Here is an 18,377-nt window from a genome sequence, read left to right on the forward strand (position 1 = left end):
ACAATAACCTTGACATTTGTTAAGGGTTTTCATATTCACAATGGTTTCCCCAGGATGCTTCCCACAAGGGGACTCAATGCGTCAAATGCCAGCAATCTTTTAAAGCCTCCTAGAACACTCTGTCAAACCGCTTTCTAGAAAAATTCCCTCAGCAACGCAGTAGGGTTTCTATTTCACCCTTCCCTCTACCATGTTTAACAATCTTTGAGAATTTGACATGAAAAAAATGACATCTGATTATAAAAATACAAGGACCTTAAGAAAATTTCATGATAGAAATCTGCCAGCATGTAAAAGTAGATGGAATAGTATGACTCCCAATGTAATCATTACCTAACTTCAAAAATTGTCAATATTTACCAAGCTTGTTCTAGCGACTCCCTTCAATGTTTGCTTGAAGATTTTAAAGCAAATCCCAGAGTTTTCATTTTACCTGTAAAATTCCTCAGTGTGCATCTTTAACTGTCAAGGATATATAATATATATACATATATACACACACACCAACATACATACACTGCGGGTGCCCAAAAAATGTACACAAGTGGACTTTGGTCACTGTTGCTCAAGTAATAGTTTGCCATCATCAGAAGTCTCTGGACGCTGATGGGAACCACTTTGAGTACCTCTTGTCACTGCAGAAGTCAAACGTGACTTGTATTCATCTTTTGCTATCGGTATATGTTGAGTATTACAATTTTAATAGTTTTCCTTTCTTAAAATGTGTATACTTTTTTTGGCACCCTCTGTATATACAACTGTCAAGGATATAAGTTTATCTACATTTGTGTATACATTTATATGTATGTTTTACCTAACCTTGATGCCATTATCATATTATATATTATATTTAAAATATTAACAATTCCAATAATTAATCAGTCATTATTCAAACTATCTCAAATTTCCCAAAATGATTTTTACAGTTGAAAGTTTAACTCAAGAAGCAAAGAAAACACCACAATGTCAGTTCAGCCCACTTTATTCTATAGCATTCTGCTCTCTCATCTTTCTTCTATGACATTGATTTGTTGGGGAAAACAGCTCATTAATCCTGCAGAATGTTCACATTCGGGATTTGGTTGATCGCTTCAGGGGTGTCACTGTCCCTGTGGCCCCTGGATTTCTCATAAACTACCAGTTAGAGCTAAGTTCCTGATCAGAGTCAGATTCAATTTGTTTTCCAAAATGCCCTAAGTGGTACTATGTGCTTCCTATGGGATCCAATCACGGGTAAATGGGTCCAAGTGGTGCCAACACGACCCCATATTATAAAATTTCCTATCAACCTCTCACCCAGTGGCTTTAGCATCCATTTCTAATTGTTACCTAGACCATGATCTCATTAAGAGTTAGAAAAGGCACATTTTCTAATTTTATCACTTCTGCATTTTTAAAGTGGGGATTCTTCAAAAAGAACTTTCCTCAACAATTCAATTTTTCTGACATAAAAAGCTCAGAGATAGGATAGATATTAGATTTTTGGCTAATTAAAGAGTTGGTGTCATGGTACCCTCCAATGGTGACAAATGAGTTTGGGTCTGTTTCTTTATTTGCTTACTTTGTTTTAGTACAAGGGAAAAGGGTTAATACAACTTTTCTCAACTACCCGAGAATCTGAACTTTGGCTAACTGCTGTGTGAAACCTCATAAAGGGGAAAACGTCAAGTATGTTACATATACCACATGGCTTATGGTAAAAAGTGGTGCCCGATTGGTAAATTACATCTGGGTGGGAGGATCTGTCAATGAGCCATAGATTCCCAACCAGGGAAGCCATCCTTTCACCTTCCCTGAGTAAGATGACACTTGAAATTGGGCATGTCCCTTGTGGGGACCCTGGAAGCTACGCCTATGAGTTGGTACAAAAGATACTGGCTCCTGTGGAATATGAAACTTTTAAGCCAGAAAGGCTCCCACACCTGCCTGACGTGGCTGCACATCCTTGCACCCAAGCTGTGTCATCCGGCGAGGAAAACCCTTTGGCATGGCTGTGTGGCAAGGACACCCGTCCTCGTGGCACGGTGTGTGCCCGGCCTTGAGCCTTTCGCGTAGTTAAGGTCATTGTTTAGCTGGCCCTAGGAAGGACCCCTGTCTCTGCACAGCATCGCTGTGAAATTGTACATTTTTGCATAGGTGGTGGGTTTCAATCAACTGCCGCCATTATTCTTTCTGACGCCCCGAATTGACCACCTTAAATAAAAGTGGCTCTGTGTCCTTCAGACACAGTCCAATTGATCTAGTTTAAACAACAGCTCATTCATTTCTGTCCTTCATTTCTCAGCAAGTACTTACAGAACGTGTGTGTGTAGAGTGTTACAGAGCGAGAAAGAAGCACAGGAGAAGCCCGAAGGTCAAGTGTGTCTGGTTCAATACCCAGTGAACGAAACAATGTGCTACAGGCTCAGAAAATAATTGCTTCTCCGCACCGCAGTGCCTGGCAAACGGCCCTGGGTGAGAAAGTACTCGGGGAACACTGGCTGGAAGAGGAAACAGTCGAGCAAATGCAGGAGCGAGGGCCAAACAGGGCTGAGATGCACACCGTGGTCACCACCGCTATCGGCACCTGTGCTGACAACAGAACTATGGGGCAGCTGACTTTCCCCAGCTCCGAAATGCCCACGACAACTCAGGGATCTCAGGCTCACGTCCCCTCACTCAGACCACAGTGACCAGGAAAGAATGTGCCCCCAAAGAGATCGGTGCACAGGAGAGTCAACTTGGACGTCTTGTATGTTTTCATGTGTTAGTGAAAAAATAGAGAAAAACAGCAAAGCGAAGGTTTTCGTGGAAGTGAAGAAATCTGAAGTACATCCCTGAGTAAGCCTCACGATGCCAAATCGATCCGTGCTCCCAAAGAAAGGAGCTTAAGGTTCCCACTGAAATTGAAGTGGAGGGGACGCAGGCATAGTTCTGATCTCAATGGCCTCAGCGGCCGACAGACGCCCAGTCCAGATCAAAGCCCAAAGCCCACGCCCAGCAGGCCAGCCCCCGACAGCCTGGCCTGCTTGCGTCTCCATCCTGCCATTCACAGCTTCTCATCCAGCCACACGCCAGCGGGCTCAATCCACTGATGGCCTGAAGCTCATGCCTGTGCCGGAGCCACTGCTTTTCCCCGTCAGCTTCCCTGCTGACTGACCACAGGCGGACCCTCCGGCCTGCAAATCTCTCCAGGCAAGAGGAGCCCTAGACGAGGTTCCCAGCACCACTGATCTACACGGGCGGGGGGGGAGGGGGGACCATGTGCCCCTCCCACCTCCTCATGGCCCCTTCACGTGGGGGAGCTCCGGCCGTGGAACTGAAGGAGGGCTGGCGGTTAGCACCCAGCACGAGCAGCTGCAGTCCCGGTCAGTTTTATGGGGAGGCCTACAGTGTCCCATTGTGGGGCCGGTTATACCTGCGGATAAAAGCCACGTCCTCCAAACCAGCTGTTTAAGTGAGAGGTGATTGTGTGTTGGGGGCCAGGTTGGAAAACACGCCTGGTGTTTGTCTTCTTCCCCAACTGGTTCAGAACTCAAGGTCAGGGAAGACGGAGCTTTTTACTGATCCCCTCGGACACTCCCAACGGTTGAGATCATTCCTTTTATTTCTAAGGAACCCCTAAGAGGACGCATTAACCTCATGGTCTAGAACGGGGGTGTGGGAAGGGGAGTTGCTAAGTCAAGCAGATCACCCATCATACCCTGCAAAGGTTAAATGGACCAGGTGTAAATCACAAGCTATTCGAGGTGTCAAGGCAGGGCTCCTATTCGATGGTTATTCCAGTTTGCTCTGTCTTCCTGCCCTGTATCTATGTGGGTGTGAGTTGTTTCTCTCCGCAGACAGTGGGTATGTTGGGGGTCCTTGCTTTTCTTAGCTTCCTCCCCAGCACCTACGACAGCACCAGGCACTCAGCGGGGACTCGGTAAACACTCCCTGAGAGAAGGAAGGCATTTTTGGACACAGAACTCTTCCAAGAAACCTTCACTCCGCTGGGAAGATGACAGTGAGGGTTGCCATGGAAACCAGAAGTGTTACCGCTGCTCTGCTCTGCAGCAGTCCCATTATGTCCCCCATAAAAATCCCGCTCAGGTTTGTCAGGTCCTGGCATGAATCCACCACCTGGCAGGAAAGCCAGCAGCAAGGCACAGGTGTGAGGCCAGGGCTGCTTCCCACCTCAGCGGGATGCTTGCAGCAGGAAGGCTTGTGTTGGCCATTTGGTGCTCTAGGTGAACTCTGACAGGGATCCTCCCAGAAGCCTAGGAACGACTTAGACACGTGCTATCTGTATGGTGGGTGACTGTGGCTCCACTTCTCTGCTCCTTTCACAGCCAAGCACCTTGAAAGAGCTGTCCATTCGTATTGTCCCATTCTCCTGTTCTGGCTTTCGGCCGCAGCCTCTTCCCCAAACCTGCTGTGGTCATCAATGACATCCCGGTAGTGAAAAAACAAGACACTTCCCAGTGCTCACTTGATTGAACTCAAGGAATATTAGACACGATTGGCCACCTCCTCTTCTTGGACCCCATGTCGCTTGGCTTTCCTGACTTCCGCATTCTCCTGGGTTCCTCTGACCTGTGAACACTAGAATTCCTCATAGCACTGTCCTGATATGCCTTCTGTCTCTGTCTTCTCTCCATAGGTTCCTTCATCAATCCCCGTCTTTACTTATCATCTCCAGCCCAGAACTTTTGCCTGAGAATAGACCTATACTGGTGACTGCCCTCTGACATCTCCATCCCAGGGTGTCAAAGGCATCTGTAAGCTGCCAAGACCAAAAATAACTCAGATTTCTTCTTAAACCTCAATCTTCCCTTCTCTCATCGCAGGAAATATAAGGTCGGACAATTAAGTTTGTGAACTTGTTGCAACAATGTTGCCAACCTTTTTCTGATATCAGAGGGATTATTCATTATGAATATGTACCAACTGGATAGTTAACCAAGTTTACTATTTGGAAGAGCTGAAATGGCTGCGTGAAAAGGTTAGACAACCTGAACTTTTCACCAACAATTCATGGCTCTTGCATCAAGACAATGCACCAGCTCACAGGGCACTGTCTGTGAGGGAGATTTTAGCCAGTAAACAAATAACTGTATTGGAACACCCTCCCTACTCACCTGATCTGGCCCCCAATCACTTCTTTCTTTACCCAAAGATAAAGGAAATATTGAAAGGAAGACATTTTGGTGACATTCAGGACATCAAGGGTAATACAATGACAGCTCTGATGGCCATTCCAGAAAAAGAGTTCCAAAACTGCTTTGAAGCGTGGACTAGGCGCTGGCGTTGGTGCACAGCTGCCCAAGGGGAGTCCTTCGAAGGTGACCGTGGTGATATTCAGCACTTGTTCTAGGATGAGTTCGCGAACTGAACTGTCTGGCCTCGTGGCAGCACATTCACCCAGTTGCTTACCCTAAAATGGAGGCATCATCCTTGTTGGGTGCTTTTCCCTTACACCCCACTCCCATTCCGTCAGCAGGTCCTGCAGGTCATCCCTCACTCATTCCTCAGTTCCACAGACACACATGGAGCCTGTAGGACAGTCGGGCAGACCTAAATCCTGGGAAACTGGCCTTCTCTCTGGCCCTGAGTGAGAGGCGAGTGTCCAGCCCCATCAGACAGACAGGTCGCGGTGGCAGAGGGAGCTCCTGATTTCTGGCGGTACATCACTCTGCAAGGGTGTCCCAGACGTCGCCACGGACGTCCTGGGGGAACTCTGGGCACCCTGTGAGGTCACGGCACATCTGCGAACAGGCTGTGCTGTCTCCCAGTCCCAGGAACGTTGCATACACCTTCTTGTAATCCTTGCTACCAAAGTCACCAGATAGCCTCTCGTTTCATCCACTGCAACTGTCCATCAAGCATGGCATTGGTGTGACACCAACCCCACAAGCACCTACTGTGTGCCAGGCACTGTCTGAAGCATTGTGGATAAACCAGTGAACAAGACAGAAAGTCCCTGCCCTCGTGAACTAACTGCCTAGATGGGGAAGGCAGAATAGAACGACGTTACAAAAAAAGACAAACAAACAAGGTGGCTCCCAATAGCCTCGTGTGACATGAAGAAAATCAGTTTTCAGATCAAGGATGCAGGTGGAGATGCTCCAGGTAATGCCCTGCACGGGCTGCACGTGACCCCCCAGCCCACCTCCCATGCTCCTGCCACCCTTGCTTCGCCCGCTTTTTGATCATCAAATGCCCTGTCCCCTGAGCTCTGCACATGCTGCCCCCTACGAGTGTTTGTCACTCAGGTCTCTACTTAGTGACACTTCCTTGGAGGCGCCTCCCCGAACTCCCAAGTAAAGCGGGCCCCTGCCATCCTTTAATAGAGCAGCTGGTTCCTGTGTAGCCCTTGCCGCAGTGAGGACCTGCGGAGTCATTGGTGCGTGCTCTTGGTTTTTGTTTGTGTAAGTCCATGGGCACCAAAGCCAAGATTATTGGCAGCACCCAGCCAGGCCGGGCCACAGTGCCGGGTGCAGAAGGCGCCCTGGGCAGGGATCTGCTGACACAACCAATCCACTTGCTAATTGTTGAAAATGACTGCACCCATGAACAAAGAACCCAATAAAAGACAGAACGAACAAAAGAAATGGGCAAGTGGCTTAATTTTGCCCGGCTCCAGGGTTTTAGCGATGAGGGACCAAAATCACATGTCTGGGAGTGTTCCTACAGCATAAAAAGGTCAGTGGTTCTAAGAAACACATCGTCCAGTTGGCACATAAAAACCTACTCAATACATGTTTTTAAAAGCCTCTATTCAACCAATACTCACTAAACATCTACTTCGTACAGAACAATTTTGAGGCCGTTTAGAAGGAGATGTCACTAGCATCAAAATACAGCAATAAGCCTCCTTCTAATAACAGAGGAAATAAACACAGGCCTAGAATTTCTTTCTTCTCTTCTTTTTCTTTGCTTCTCTGGAAAACTCTAAGCTCAGTCTTTTAAAAGATGTTATGTCTGTCAATAGAAGAGTGGATTTGAAAGCACTCAGGCCCCGGTCCAAATCCATTACCACTTGTGTGACCTTCGGCAAAGGCAATAAGCCTTTCCGAACATCAGCTTCCTTGTGAAAGGTGCTGTGAGAATTAAATAAGATCACAGCCCAGAGATGCTTAGCAGTGGTCAGGGCCGAGCAAGGCATGGCCGAAGCTATAATAAAACACAGCAGGCACTCCAACCTCTAGAAGCTTCCGGGACCAGCAGTCACACCCAGTTCCTCCTGTCCCAACATGCCTGGGGCTAAGCCACCTCCAGTGTGACAACAGTCAAGGAGCCTGATAAAATCATCACAGGAAACATCCCTTCCTCAGGTCCTTCTGTAAGAGGCAGACTCTGAATAAATAGCGTAAAAGAGAAAGGACCAAGCAAAACAAGGAAATGCTCTTTGTCAAAAATACATCCTCGACTGACTTACTTCACTCAGCATAATGTTCTCTAGGTCCATCCATATTGTTGCAAATGGTAATATTTCATTCTTCTTTATGGCTGAGCAATACTCCATTGTATAAATGTACCACCGTTTCTGGGGTTATCTCTTTGTGAGGGGTATAAATGTCTAACTACTACAGTGTTTTGTACATCTGAAACTAACAATAATAATTTTTAAAAAAATCCTCAAGGGGCGGCCGGTTAGCTCAGTTGGTTAGAGCGCGGTGCTCTCAACAACAGGGTTGCCAGTTCGATCCCCACATGGGCCACTGTGAGCTGCGCCCTCCACAACTAGATTGAACTACTTGACTTGGATCTGATGGGTCCTGGAAAAACATACTTAAATAAATAAAAGTTTAAAGTAAGTAGATAAATAAATAAATAAACAAATAAATCCTCGAGACAGAGCAAAGTAATAGCTCTGATGGGTCTTAGAAATAAGACGGGTGGCCGGCCCCCTGGCTCAGGTGGTTGGAGAGCCCTGCTCCTAATGCAGAGGTCGGCGGATCGATTCCCACATGGGCCAGGGAGCTGCGCCCTCTACAGCTAAGACTGTGAACAACAGCTCTCCCTGGAGCTGGGCTGCCGGAGCAGCTGGAGGTTGGCATGAGCTGCGGTGAGCTGCCGTGGGCTGCTGTGAGCAACCAACCGATGACCGGAGACCTACTGCCTCAGACGGGGGCAACACAGGCTCCTAATACCAGCGTGGGCCAGGGAGCTGTGTCCTACACAACTAGACTGAGAAACAACGGCTTGAACCGGAGTGGGCAGGGGCCGAAAGAAGGGGGGAAAATGAGATGGCAATCAAGTCACCTAAACGGCATACTTAGAGTCCCAGAGAACCCTCCTGTAAGAATTATAAATAGGGTAAATGATTTGCTAGAGGAAAAAACAAAAAAGCTATTTTTAGTGAGGAGACTATCACAGATTCCCATACCTACTAAGTCCCTAACCTTCAGAGGGACATTTTCGTTCTGGGAGCGCCTAAGTTTGACCATGAATCCAGATGGAATGAGGAAAAGTAATCAACAATGCCATGATTGAAAAAAAAGACATCTCCATGTCCCTAAAACAAGCATCCAGCCAGCATGTCTGAAGCAGAATCGGCGTTGAATAAAAGTGGAGATGCAGAGGGGCAGCAGAAGCTGGGAGAGGCAGAGGAAGGAAGACAAGTCAGGCCCCATCAGGTCATGCTTGATAATCAATGTGAAACACTCTTCAGGCAAAACAGAACGGGCTCCCAAGGAGAAATCAAAATAAAATTCCAGAGCAACTAAGTGATTTACAAGAAAAACAAAGACAGGAGAAGGAACACTTTCTTTTTTAAAGCACTAACTACTCTGGTCAGAAGACTACAGAATACAGTCTTCTTGCAAATTAAGCATCTAGGTGCTGAAGACACAAACCAAATCCTTTCACTCGACGCAGCATATTCATGGCTTGGAAGGAAACTGACTTTGAGCTAGGAACACTTTGATAATCACATGCTCATGCCACTTAATATAATACAAGACATGCATGAGTCTCTGCGAGGAATGACCCCCTTCTTCCCCACTATCCACTTCCCCCTCTCCTCCCTCTTGGACAGTGTGGCAAGTTTTAATTTGTCACCCTGGGCATGCTGATTCGGGAAGTAAACTAACAGGAAGGATCATATCCGAATGGCCGCACAAAACTCAGTTAGCCAAGCCACAACACCCTGGCACCCTCAAATGGATGAACGAGGCCCAGCTCACAGCTGGGTGCGAGGTCAGCCCTGCCCTTAGGAAGTGAAAGGCCTGGCCCACAAGTGGGCCCTCAGCCAGGAAGGAGCACCCATTCAAGCCGGATGTAGGTCCCTCTCGGCTTAGAATACCCAACCAGCTTGCCAAGTGCTCTGAGCCAGACACGAGAACTTTCCTCTCAGGCCAGTGGGAGACGCCCCTATGGAAGAGGCAGTGCTCTGTTTCTGGTACTATCTTGGGTCCCTTTCTAGACATGAGCAGACGCCAGTGCCAAGTTCTAGGGGCACGGGGACCACACTTCACTCCCCAGGTCTCAGTTTCAGTTGCTGCCTGCAATGAATGCCCTTGAGAAAGACTCAAAGCTTCTCTTTTGTATCTGCTCATCCCCCTGTAGAGCCGACCAGACTCAGAGGCAACACAGGAGTAAAAACGCGTTGAACTTTATGGTATCTCAAGGAGGTAGTTTTTAGTTTCCCCAGTGGAGAGATGAGGAAACCAAGACTCAGAGAATATTTGTGAAACATAATGTGCTTGAGATTAAATACGGGGAAAGCTCAAGTCCTGTCACTTACTAGACGTGTGACTATGGCTAAACCTCTTCGCCTTAGCCAAGCATCAGATTCTTCAAGTGTCAAATCCTGAAAATAAGATGCCCTACCCAAGAGGCTAGCATGAGGACTAAATTAACTAAGGGGTGGAGAAGAGACTGTGTATTTTTAATTGCTACACAAATACGAGGTATTCTGTACAAATATAAGGTGCTAGAGCTTCTCAGCGTCTCAGCACTCCGAATCCACAGAAATTACTCCCCGGGGAGAAGTGAGCACGTGCAGCTGTGCATCTGGAATCTCGAATCAGAAAAAGTTTGCTGTACATGGAATCCAGTTTGAGGGATTCCCAAGTGGCCCTGTTACATCAGCATAATAAGGAAGCAAAGAAAGTAAAAATGAAACTCTGCTATAACTAATGAGAATCCAATTTGTTGGGGTGGTGCATTTGGCATGAATGGATCTTCCAAAGATCTCTGCCCCAGATTCAGCACCAAATGCTCTCATGAAGGTGGCCCCCTCTCACTCTTCCTCTATCTGGACATTTCTGCAGCCTCTGGTTCTACTGAGCAGCTGGAACGCTTAGATGCTCTCTCCCTTCCCACTCAATCAATCAATCAATTAATCCATAACCAGCGAAACCCAGAGCCCTGGGGAATCATCTGAGATTTTCCCCTATGTAGGGTAGATGTTGAGGAAAATTTGCCTTCATTGGTTGGTGTGAGCTTTTTTTGTCTATTAGCTTTTATCTGTTCCTGTATGTGAGGTGATTTCTGTGCTGTGATCAGGGGTTCAGTAAATTCTCCCTTTGGTCTCATTCGCCCGAGTAGGGGGGTTATGGGATGAGGTTGCTTTTCTGTCCCCTTTTGGTCTCGTTCTCCTGAGCAGGGGAGATATGAGATAAGGTTTTCTGTTTGGTCCATTCTCCCGAGAAGGGGAGATTTGAGATGATGTTTGTTGTTCTGTCCGTGTTATAAGGTGATGGTTAGCTTATAGTTAAAGAAATTCTTGATCAGGGATCGAGAGAATTCCCTCTTTGTTCTGTCTGTTTCGCCCACATCGGCAGATGAAGTGAAGAAGTAGCTAAGTTATATCAGGACGACGTGACAGGCACCTTGCCAGGCTTTGGAAGAGCTTGGGCTGAAGGTCCCAAACTAGAACAGTAGATGTTGCTTATCTGGATGAATTAGCCCTTTGGAAAGATGGTCAGCATTCATATCAGTAACTGCCGGACCCTCCTGGAACTGTCCATTCTCGGAGGGGGAGGCAGGAACAAGAAACTTGGCTCTAAGGTACATCTGAGAAAATATATAAGGCAGACCTCAGTTGGCAGTGTAATTTTTATTATTTTGTCATTTGGTCATTTGTCATTGGTGATTCTAACATTTTGAAGACTTCCAGCAACACGCAGCTTACAACACCAGGGGATGTCCTGACTTCCAGCCGCGAAGCTGGTGAGGGCTGGCTGGTTCCGGCTTCTCCAGTGTTGTTCCCCACGGTTAGCCTTCTGAGAAGGTTGTTAGCATCTATAGAAAACTTGTATGCAGCTTGCAGCTTACAACATCAGAAGACGTCTTAACTTCTAACAACAACGACAACGACAGCAGCAACATTCTTCAGATTGTTAACACCTTGAAAACTTATACACAGCTTGCAACTTATAGCATCAGAAGACACCTTGACTTCTAACAACAAAGACCACAAGAACCAACATTCTTGGGAACTTGTAAGCAGCGGTGAGGGAGACGCCTGAATGTCTCTCAGCTACAGACCTGGCAAGGTTTGATCTGTGACTTTCCCAGCGCTGTTCTCCCCCAGTTTGGTTAGCTTTACATCTACTGTCATAGTTACTATCCTATAGAGCTTATTACTGCTTTTGGATACTCCTTACTGATGTTATTGGTGTATTTAGCCAGTGATTTTGATCAATAGTAAACATATGTTGGGATCTCTTAAACTTATGTGTACTCCTTTGACATGACATTGGTATCAATGTACATAGTTTAGTCTTAACCACCTTTACTTTCTGTCGTTAGCACATTCTATTAATTGCCTTTGTCTTTTTCTATTGGATATTGCTAAATACATTGATTAGATATTGCTAAATAATTCATTAGCCCCATTCTAGCGTGTGTCCCTCGTCCTTCTTGTCCCCGCTCGTCATTACACCCTACCCTTCAACATCTATACTACACCCCCTCCGCACACATACACAGTCGTACACCAATCAGTTACCAAGTTCTGTGGGCTCCTCCTGCATACCCCTTCTTCCCCAAGTCCCCTACCCTAAGTCACGCATCTTCTCCTCTTGGAACAGGCTCCCTGGACTGTCCCCGCTAAGCCATTCTCCATTTGCATCCAGAGTCATCACTAAAAACACACATTACCCAGTGTGCTCAATGGCCCGATTGCTCTACGCTATTTCGAGTCTCCTCTGTCTCAACATGCCTTTCTCCCCCACAGGCTGCCTCTGATGGCAGCAAACAGTGTCTGGTTCATCGCCTCGACTATGATTTACACTGAGATGCCTTCAGGATTGTGTTCCCACTGAGGATGGTCTGGGTGATTTGGATCAACTATCCCACTGGAAACAGCTAGAAAAGCTGCACAAAAACAAAATCTGTCCAACAGCATCTGAGAGCTAACAAAGCAGTGAAGAAATATGAGGTCAAGCTCTCGGGGAATGAGGAAGCTTGGAGAGGACAGTCCACATTTGGGGCCACTCGGCCGGAGGCTGATAAACTTAGCAGAATTTCAACAGACTTGTAGAACTGGAGCGAAGAAAACTTGAGCCTAAAGACTCTAAGGAGAGGTTACCCTAATCAAATCCCCTGGCCTGTTGGTTGGCACAGATACCTTAGGAGTAAAGGTATATCAATAGACTCGCCCTTGAAGGAATTAGAGGCCTGCTTTGAATGACTCCAACCTTTGAATGATTGAAGTAATCCATAATTACACCCCTCGTTGCCTGGAAGATGACATCATCCCAGTCCTTAACTGTCTTCTCCAATTTTTTACATACAATGTCTAGCACATAACCATAAACTACCCAGGGATCCAGGAAAACAAGAAATATAATCACAAACTAAGAGGAACAATAGATACTAGGCACAGGACAGGGGTAAAGATAATGAAGTTTTCAGAAACTTAATTATGTTTAATATGTTTGAGGAAATAAAGGTAAGACTGAGAATATTAACAGACAACTAGAGAATTTGGAAAAAAAGAAACATAAAAGGTCATCTGTACGTATCTGTGGAAAAGAATCTGATTGAGGGATGGTCAACTAGAGACTGTGACCCTACGTGGGCCAGGGAGAGGTGAGCAGGCCGCCTCCTGATGAGCACGGACCCTGGAGACACATGCCTAGTGTGCCCTGGGGAAGCACCCTAAACTCTCTCGATCCTCATCTGTGAGATGGTAGAAACAGCAAATACCTGCTTCACAGGGCACGAGAGGATTTGAGTTAGTATTTGTTATGTTCGTAGACCCGTGTCTGGCTCTATGTTCCACTGTACTAGGCAGAGCATTATAAGTATTGTCAAATAACTGAGAAGAACTGGATTCAGTTTGGCAAAACAACCACATCACGTGGTCTGGCCTCTCTCTCCAGCTGCCTTTCCTCTACTTTAATGTACTCAGTACCCCAATCCACAATCCATTGTGCCGAGCTACTTACACTTCACCAACGGTTCTTGCTATTTCCTATCCAGGCATCTGCCCTTTTCTTCCATCTGAAAAGACTTTTCTCCTTAATCACTGGAAAGCTTCTACCCACGCTTCAAGAATTACTTAAAATATCACCTCCTCTGAGAAGCATTTCCAATTCTCCTGGGCTCCGCCAGCTCTGGTCCTCCCTTTAGCGTGGTGCTCATAGAAATTGTATGCTCACTTCCATTTACATGTTTGACTTCCCCAGTAGGTCAGATTGCCTCATGACACGAACCATGTATTCATCTCTTTCCCCAAACACCAAGCATAGTGTTCAGTGCATAGCAGTTGTTTGATTATGACTACTGGGTGACAAATGAATAAACTGAAAATGAATCGTGAATGAATGAATGAAATATCTGGTGTTCGCTCTCATGCCACTGTAGTTAAAACATCGATCACATCCATAAAAGTATAATGCAAATTAGAATTCTTACTCTTCTAAGGCTTGCAGCATGCCCGGGATCCTCTGAAGACAGAATGTCTATCATTTGGTCATCAGAGCAAGATCCTCATTCACACCATCAGCTGAGGTAAAGTGGGAGTGTTCCAGCTTGCTCTCATGATGCTGAACCTTGGGAGAATTTCAGAAATAACAATTGAGGAGGCCTTCTGTGAATGTCACATACTGGAAAAGTCATAAGGGAAGGCAGGGATCTCTTGTCAGAGGAACCTGGTGGTCCCACCATTTATGAGCAGGGAAAACAGGCAAGCCATGCACTTGCCGGAGCCGCGATTCGTCAGGAAAAAAGGGGGATCAGAAGGCGAGGAACCCGGCACAGAGAGGGGGAGAGAAAAAAGAGCAATGGAGGGGAAAGACCACGGCAACCTGGAAAGCCGGACAAATAGATTGCACCATCACCACCAGCAGCACGAGCACCAGCAGCACAGCAACAGCACCAGCAAAAGCCCCAGCCAGCAGGGAGCAGCACCACGGCACCACCAATCACAGTCAGGCGCCATCATCACCATCATCATCACCACCATCATCACCATCATGTTCACCTTCGTCACCATCACCACCACCACCACCACCACCACCACCACCACCACCATCACCACCACCACCACCCCCACCACCACCACCACCACCATCACCACCACCACCACCACCACCATCATTATGCAGAGGAAAATTACAGTTGGCAGATGGACTTCAACATCATGCATCTGGCTGGTTTCTAATCAGAATACAGAATTGTAAGATGGAAGTGACATCAGCAGCACCTGAGCCCAACCCTCTGACTGGATAGATGACCTATCTGTTTTGTCCCTAATATTAATTCTGCAGAAATGAGTGATAACTATAGCTAACATTTAAGAATTCCTGACCCTGTGCCTCATATGTACTATATCGTGAAACTGTCACAACAATATGAGTTGCTGCCGTCACTTTACATGTAAGAAAACTGAAGCTCATAGAGGTGAAAGTAACATTCCTCTAAGCTCACGCAGCTCATAAAGAGCCAGGTAGGTTTTGATCCTAAGTCGCTCTAAAACCAAACACTGCCTTCCGTTTTACAACACGTTGGTCTCACTGGTTGCCACCATGCTGGCAAAAATAAAGAGATATGTGACAGAGTTCATTCTGTGGATGCAGGAAAAAAAAATACTGCAAGGGTCTTCCGACCTTAAATTAAATTCACTCTTTGCTTTTCTCTCCATAGTTGTAATAATCAGCCTTTATTCTACAAGAAAAAAATCTTGCTCCTTCATCAAAGTGAAGGTGAGTTTTGCTCTTCTGTGACTGATCACAGCTTTGGAAGAGTAAGTAGAATGTCTAATTAGATGGCCATTTTCCTTCTCACTTTTGCCTGCCAAGGAGACTGTGGGCTGACTTCACATTGAAATGACAAGTCTCTCCTCTAGGAAGCAGAAACAAAATAAACATTAGGACAGACTTCCAGCCTCCAGAGCGAGGGGCCCCCAGAAGCCAGGTCCCAGCCTAAGTTTGGCCACATGAAGCAAGTTGTTTAATTTCATGGGTGTCAGTTTTCCACCATCACCACCACCTGAGACCAGGAATCCAAATGCAAGTAGTTTATTTGGGAAGTTCCCTCAGGAAATAATGGTAGGCGGGTGGGGGAAGCGAGGCAGGATGTGAAGGCAGCCAGTCAAGTCACCACTGTGGGAACCTAGAGCTTCATCCCACTTGAACTCTGGAACAGTGGTAGACCTAGCCTCAGGGTCAACCACCCGAGCGGAGAAGGAGCTGGGGTATTTATATACCGTGTTTCCCTGAAAATAAGACCTAGCCAGACAATCAGCTCTAATGCGTCTTTTGGAGCAAAAATTAATATAAGACCCGGTCTTATTTCACTATAAGACCCAGTGTTATTTTACTATAAGACTCGGTATAATATAATATAATATAATATAATATAATATAATATAATATAATATAGTATAGTATAATATAATATAATATAATATCAGGTATAATATAATATCAGGTATAATATAATATAATATAATACCAGGTCTTATATTAATTTTTGCTCCAAAAGACACATTAGAGCTGATGGTCGGCCAGGGCTTATTTTCGGGGAAACACGGTATACATTGAGGATGCTATTGTTAGCTGAATCGTGGGGAACAAGGGAGAAAGAGCAAGGTCACGTGGACAAATCATGAGTTCAGTTTTAGGCTTTTGAATGTGAGATGCTGTTAAGAGATCTTTAGGGGATGTAAGTGTAATTGGACACATGGATTGGAAGACCAGGAGAGAAGTTCAAGTTCAGCAAAATAGATGGGAGAGTCCTCTGAATCAACGTGTTTGTGTGAATTGCAGAGATGCCTGAGATCAATGACGAAGGGAGACACAGGACAGAATTCAGAACGCTGCTTGAAGGAGGCTGAAGAGGGGCAGTCGGAGTGCGGGGAAGTGTAAAGGGAAGGAGAAAGACGCTCGATGTTCCTTCAGGTTGCTGGACCTTGAGGTGATGCGGAGACACAGCAGCTCCCGCCCTGCATGACCCTGAAGAATGCTTACTCCCCAGCAGGGCCTTGTGGCAGCGGGTCCCACAGAGCTCGTGTCACCCTATGACCTGCCATCCTGCTTTCCCTCCTCTGTCCGTCCATCCATTGATTGGCCGAGGCTCGTTCCTACCTTGCCTCGTTGACTGAGTGCCGTCTAAGTGCCAGACTCCATGCCAGGCGATGGGGATTGTTGCAGACAGCATCCATTCTCTGCCCATGTCTCCCCTCACCTCACCCGTGCCACTTCAGTGCGCACCAGCCTGAAATCCACCAGCCAATACTGACACTTCCTTCCCTGAAGGCTCTTGGGGGCCCTCAGAGCCCTGCCAGGGAAATGTTACCCTTCATCTGACCCCCCTCACTCCCTTGTCCTCAACCAATGACCAATCGGACTTGGTGGATAAATACCCCCAGCTCCTTCTCTGCTCAGGTGGATGACAGTGAGGCTACGTCTACACTGTCCCCGGAGTTTCTGAGTAAGATGAAGCTCCAGGTACCCACCTGATTGGCTGCCTTCCCATCCCTGCCTCACTTCCCCACTCGCCTACCATTATTTCCTGGGGTCATGCTCAAATAAACTACTTGCATTTGGATCCTGGTCTCAGGATGTGCTTCTGGGGGACCCAGACCAAGACAGGAACACAGAGATTGAGGAGTTCACGGAGGGGCCCAACAGATTAGGGGGAGCGCTGAGTGGGACCTACCGAGCTAGTGTGGGAACTCAGAGGGAGCCCCTAAGTCGGCCAGGAAGTGGCCAGTGAGAACTTGCGGGAGAGACAAGGCCCGAGCTGAGTACTGAAGGAGAGCTCAGAATTATGCGCATTGAAGAATGGAGTGGGGATTGAAGCACCAGGGAGAGTGTGGACAGCTCGGCACTGTCAGGAAATACCTGTCATCGGGATTGTCCTGCTGCAGTGTGAAGCGCAAAGTGGCAGGAGAGGTGGGCAGGGGCAGGACCACTGGGGTTTTATAAGCCATGGGAAGGAGTCCTGGCTTCCGCCTGAGGACAAAGTAAGTCTGCAAAGCCTTTTCAGCAGGGAGTGTGGAACAGAACCTGAATTAGCGTGTGGCAAGGATATAAAGCTGGTCACACAGGGGGGCGCTCAGTTATTCAGCTACAGTGCAGCGGTTCCTAACCCTGGCCATTTGCTAGAATCATCCAGGGAGCTTTGAAAAACAACTGACAATGCGAGGCAGCCCCAGACATCAGACCAGAGTCCTCTGCAGGTGGGTGGGACATCCCATGAGCATTTGTCCATGTTGATCCAGGGTCGAGATTGAATTGGAGGACAGACTTCCACCTCACATCTATCACCAACCAAACGACTCTCTGGGAAGAAGATGCACAGAGAACCCACCTGATGTCTGCTGAGCAGGCCTCCCTTCAAACACTGATATCGAACCATGAAGAACAGTGTAAGCCAGGTCAGCACAAGGGAGACGATGAAGGCCACAAAGAACCCCGCTGCCATGAAGGCCGTGGTCGGGTAGGACCTACGGGGACGAAAGAGAGAGGATTTGCCTGTGGTCACACTTTATAACTTTCAAGTTGAGTGTATAATGAACTCCCAGCACAATAAAGGACGGAGTGAGTGAGAGTTACCTGGGTTTGGACCCTGCTCTTCCACCTACTACAGTAGCTGATTCCCTGAGCGGGAGGCCAATTTATCTATTTTTCTCTGGTTGCCTGTGCTTTTGGTGTCATATCCAAAAAATCATTGCCAAATCCAACGTCATGAGCTTCTCCCGTTTTCTTTTAAGAGTTTTAGGTCTTACATTTAAGGCTTTGATCCATTTTGAGTTAATTTTGTACATGCTGTAAGGTAAGGCCCGACTTAAGTCTTTGCTTGTGACTGCCCAATTTCCCCAACACCATTTGTTGAAATGACTCTCCTTTCTCCCCAGTGAACGGTCTTGGACCCTTGTCGAAAATCATTTGACTCTCCACGCGAGAGTTCATTCACGTCCTGGCTCTCCATTCTAACCCCCATTGGTCTGTCTG

At 46.9% G+C, this 18,377-nt stretch overlaps 1 protein-coding gene across 1 annotated transcript in view; it reads right to left on the reverse strand.

Moving 5' to 3' along the window:
- EVC2 (EvC ciliary complex subunit 2) overlaps positions 1–18,377 on the reverse strand; it is an 88,590-nt gene that overhangs the window by 48,553 nt on the left and 21,660 nt on the right. The window contains 5 exon segments of the mRNA XM_033106688.1: positions 13,834–13,854; positions 13,856–13,895; positions 13,898–13,970; positions 17,734–17,844; positions 17,846–17,869. Of these exon segments, the coding sequence (XP_032962579.1) occupies positions 13,834–13,854; positions 13,856–13,895; positions 13,898–13,970; positions 17,734–17,844; positions 17,846–17,869 (269 nt within the window).

The sequence above is a fragment of the Rhinolophus ferrumequinum genome, chromosome 5 (genome assembly GCF_004115265.2).
Source record: "Rhinolophus ferrumequinum isolate MPI-CBG mRhiFer1 chromosome 5, mRhiFer1_v1.p, whole genome shotgun sequence".
Taxonomy (NCBI): Eukaryota; Metazoa; Chordata; class Mammalia; order Chiroptera; family Rhinolophidae; genus Rhinolophus; species Rhinolophus ferrumequinum.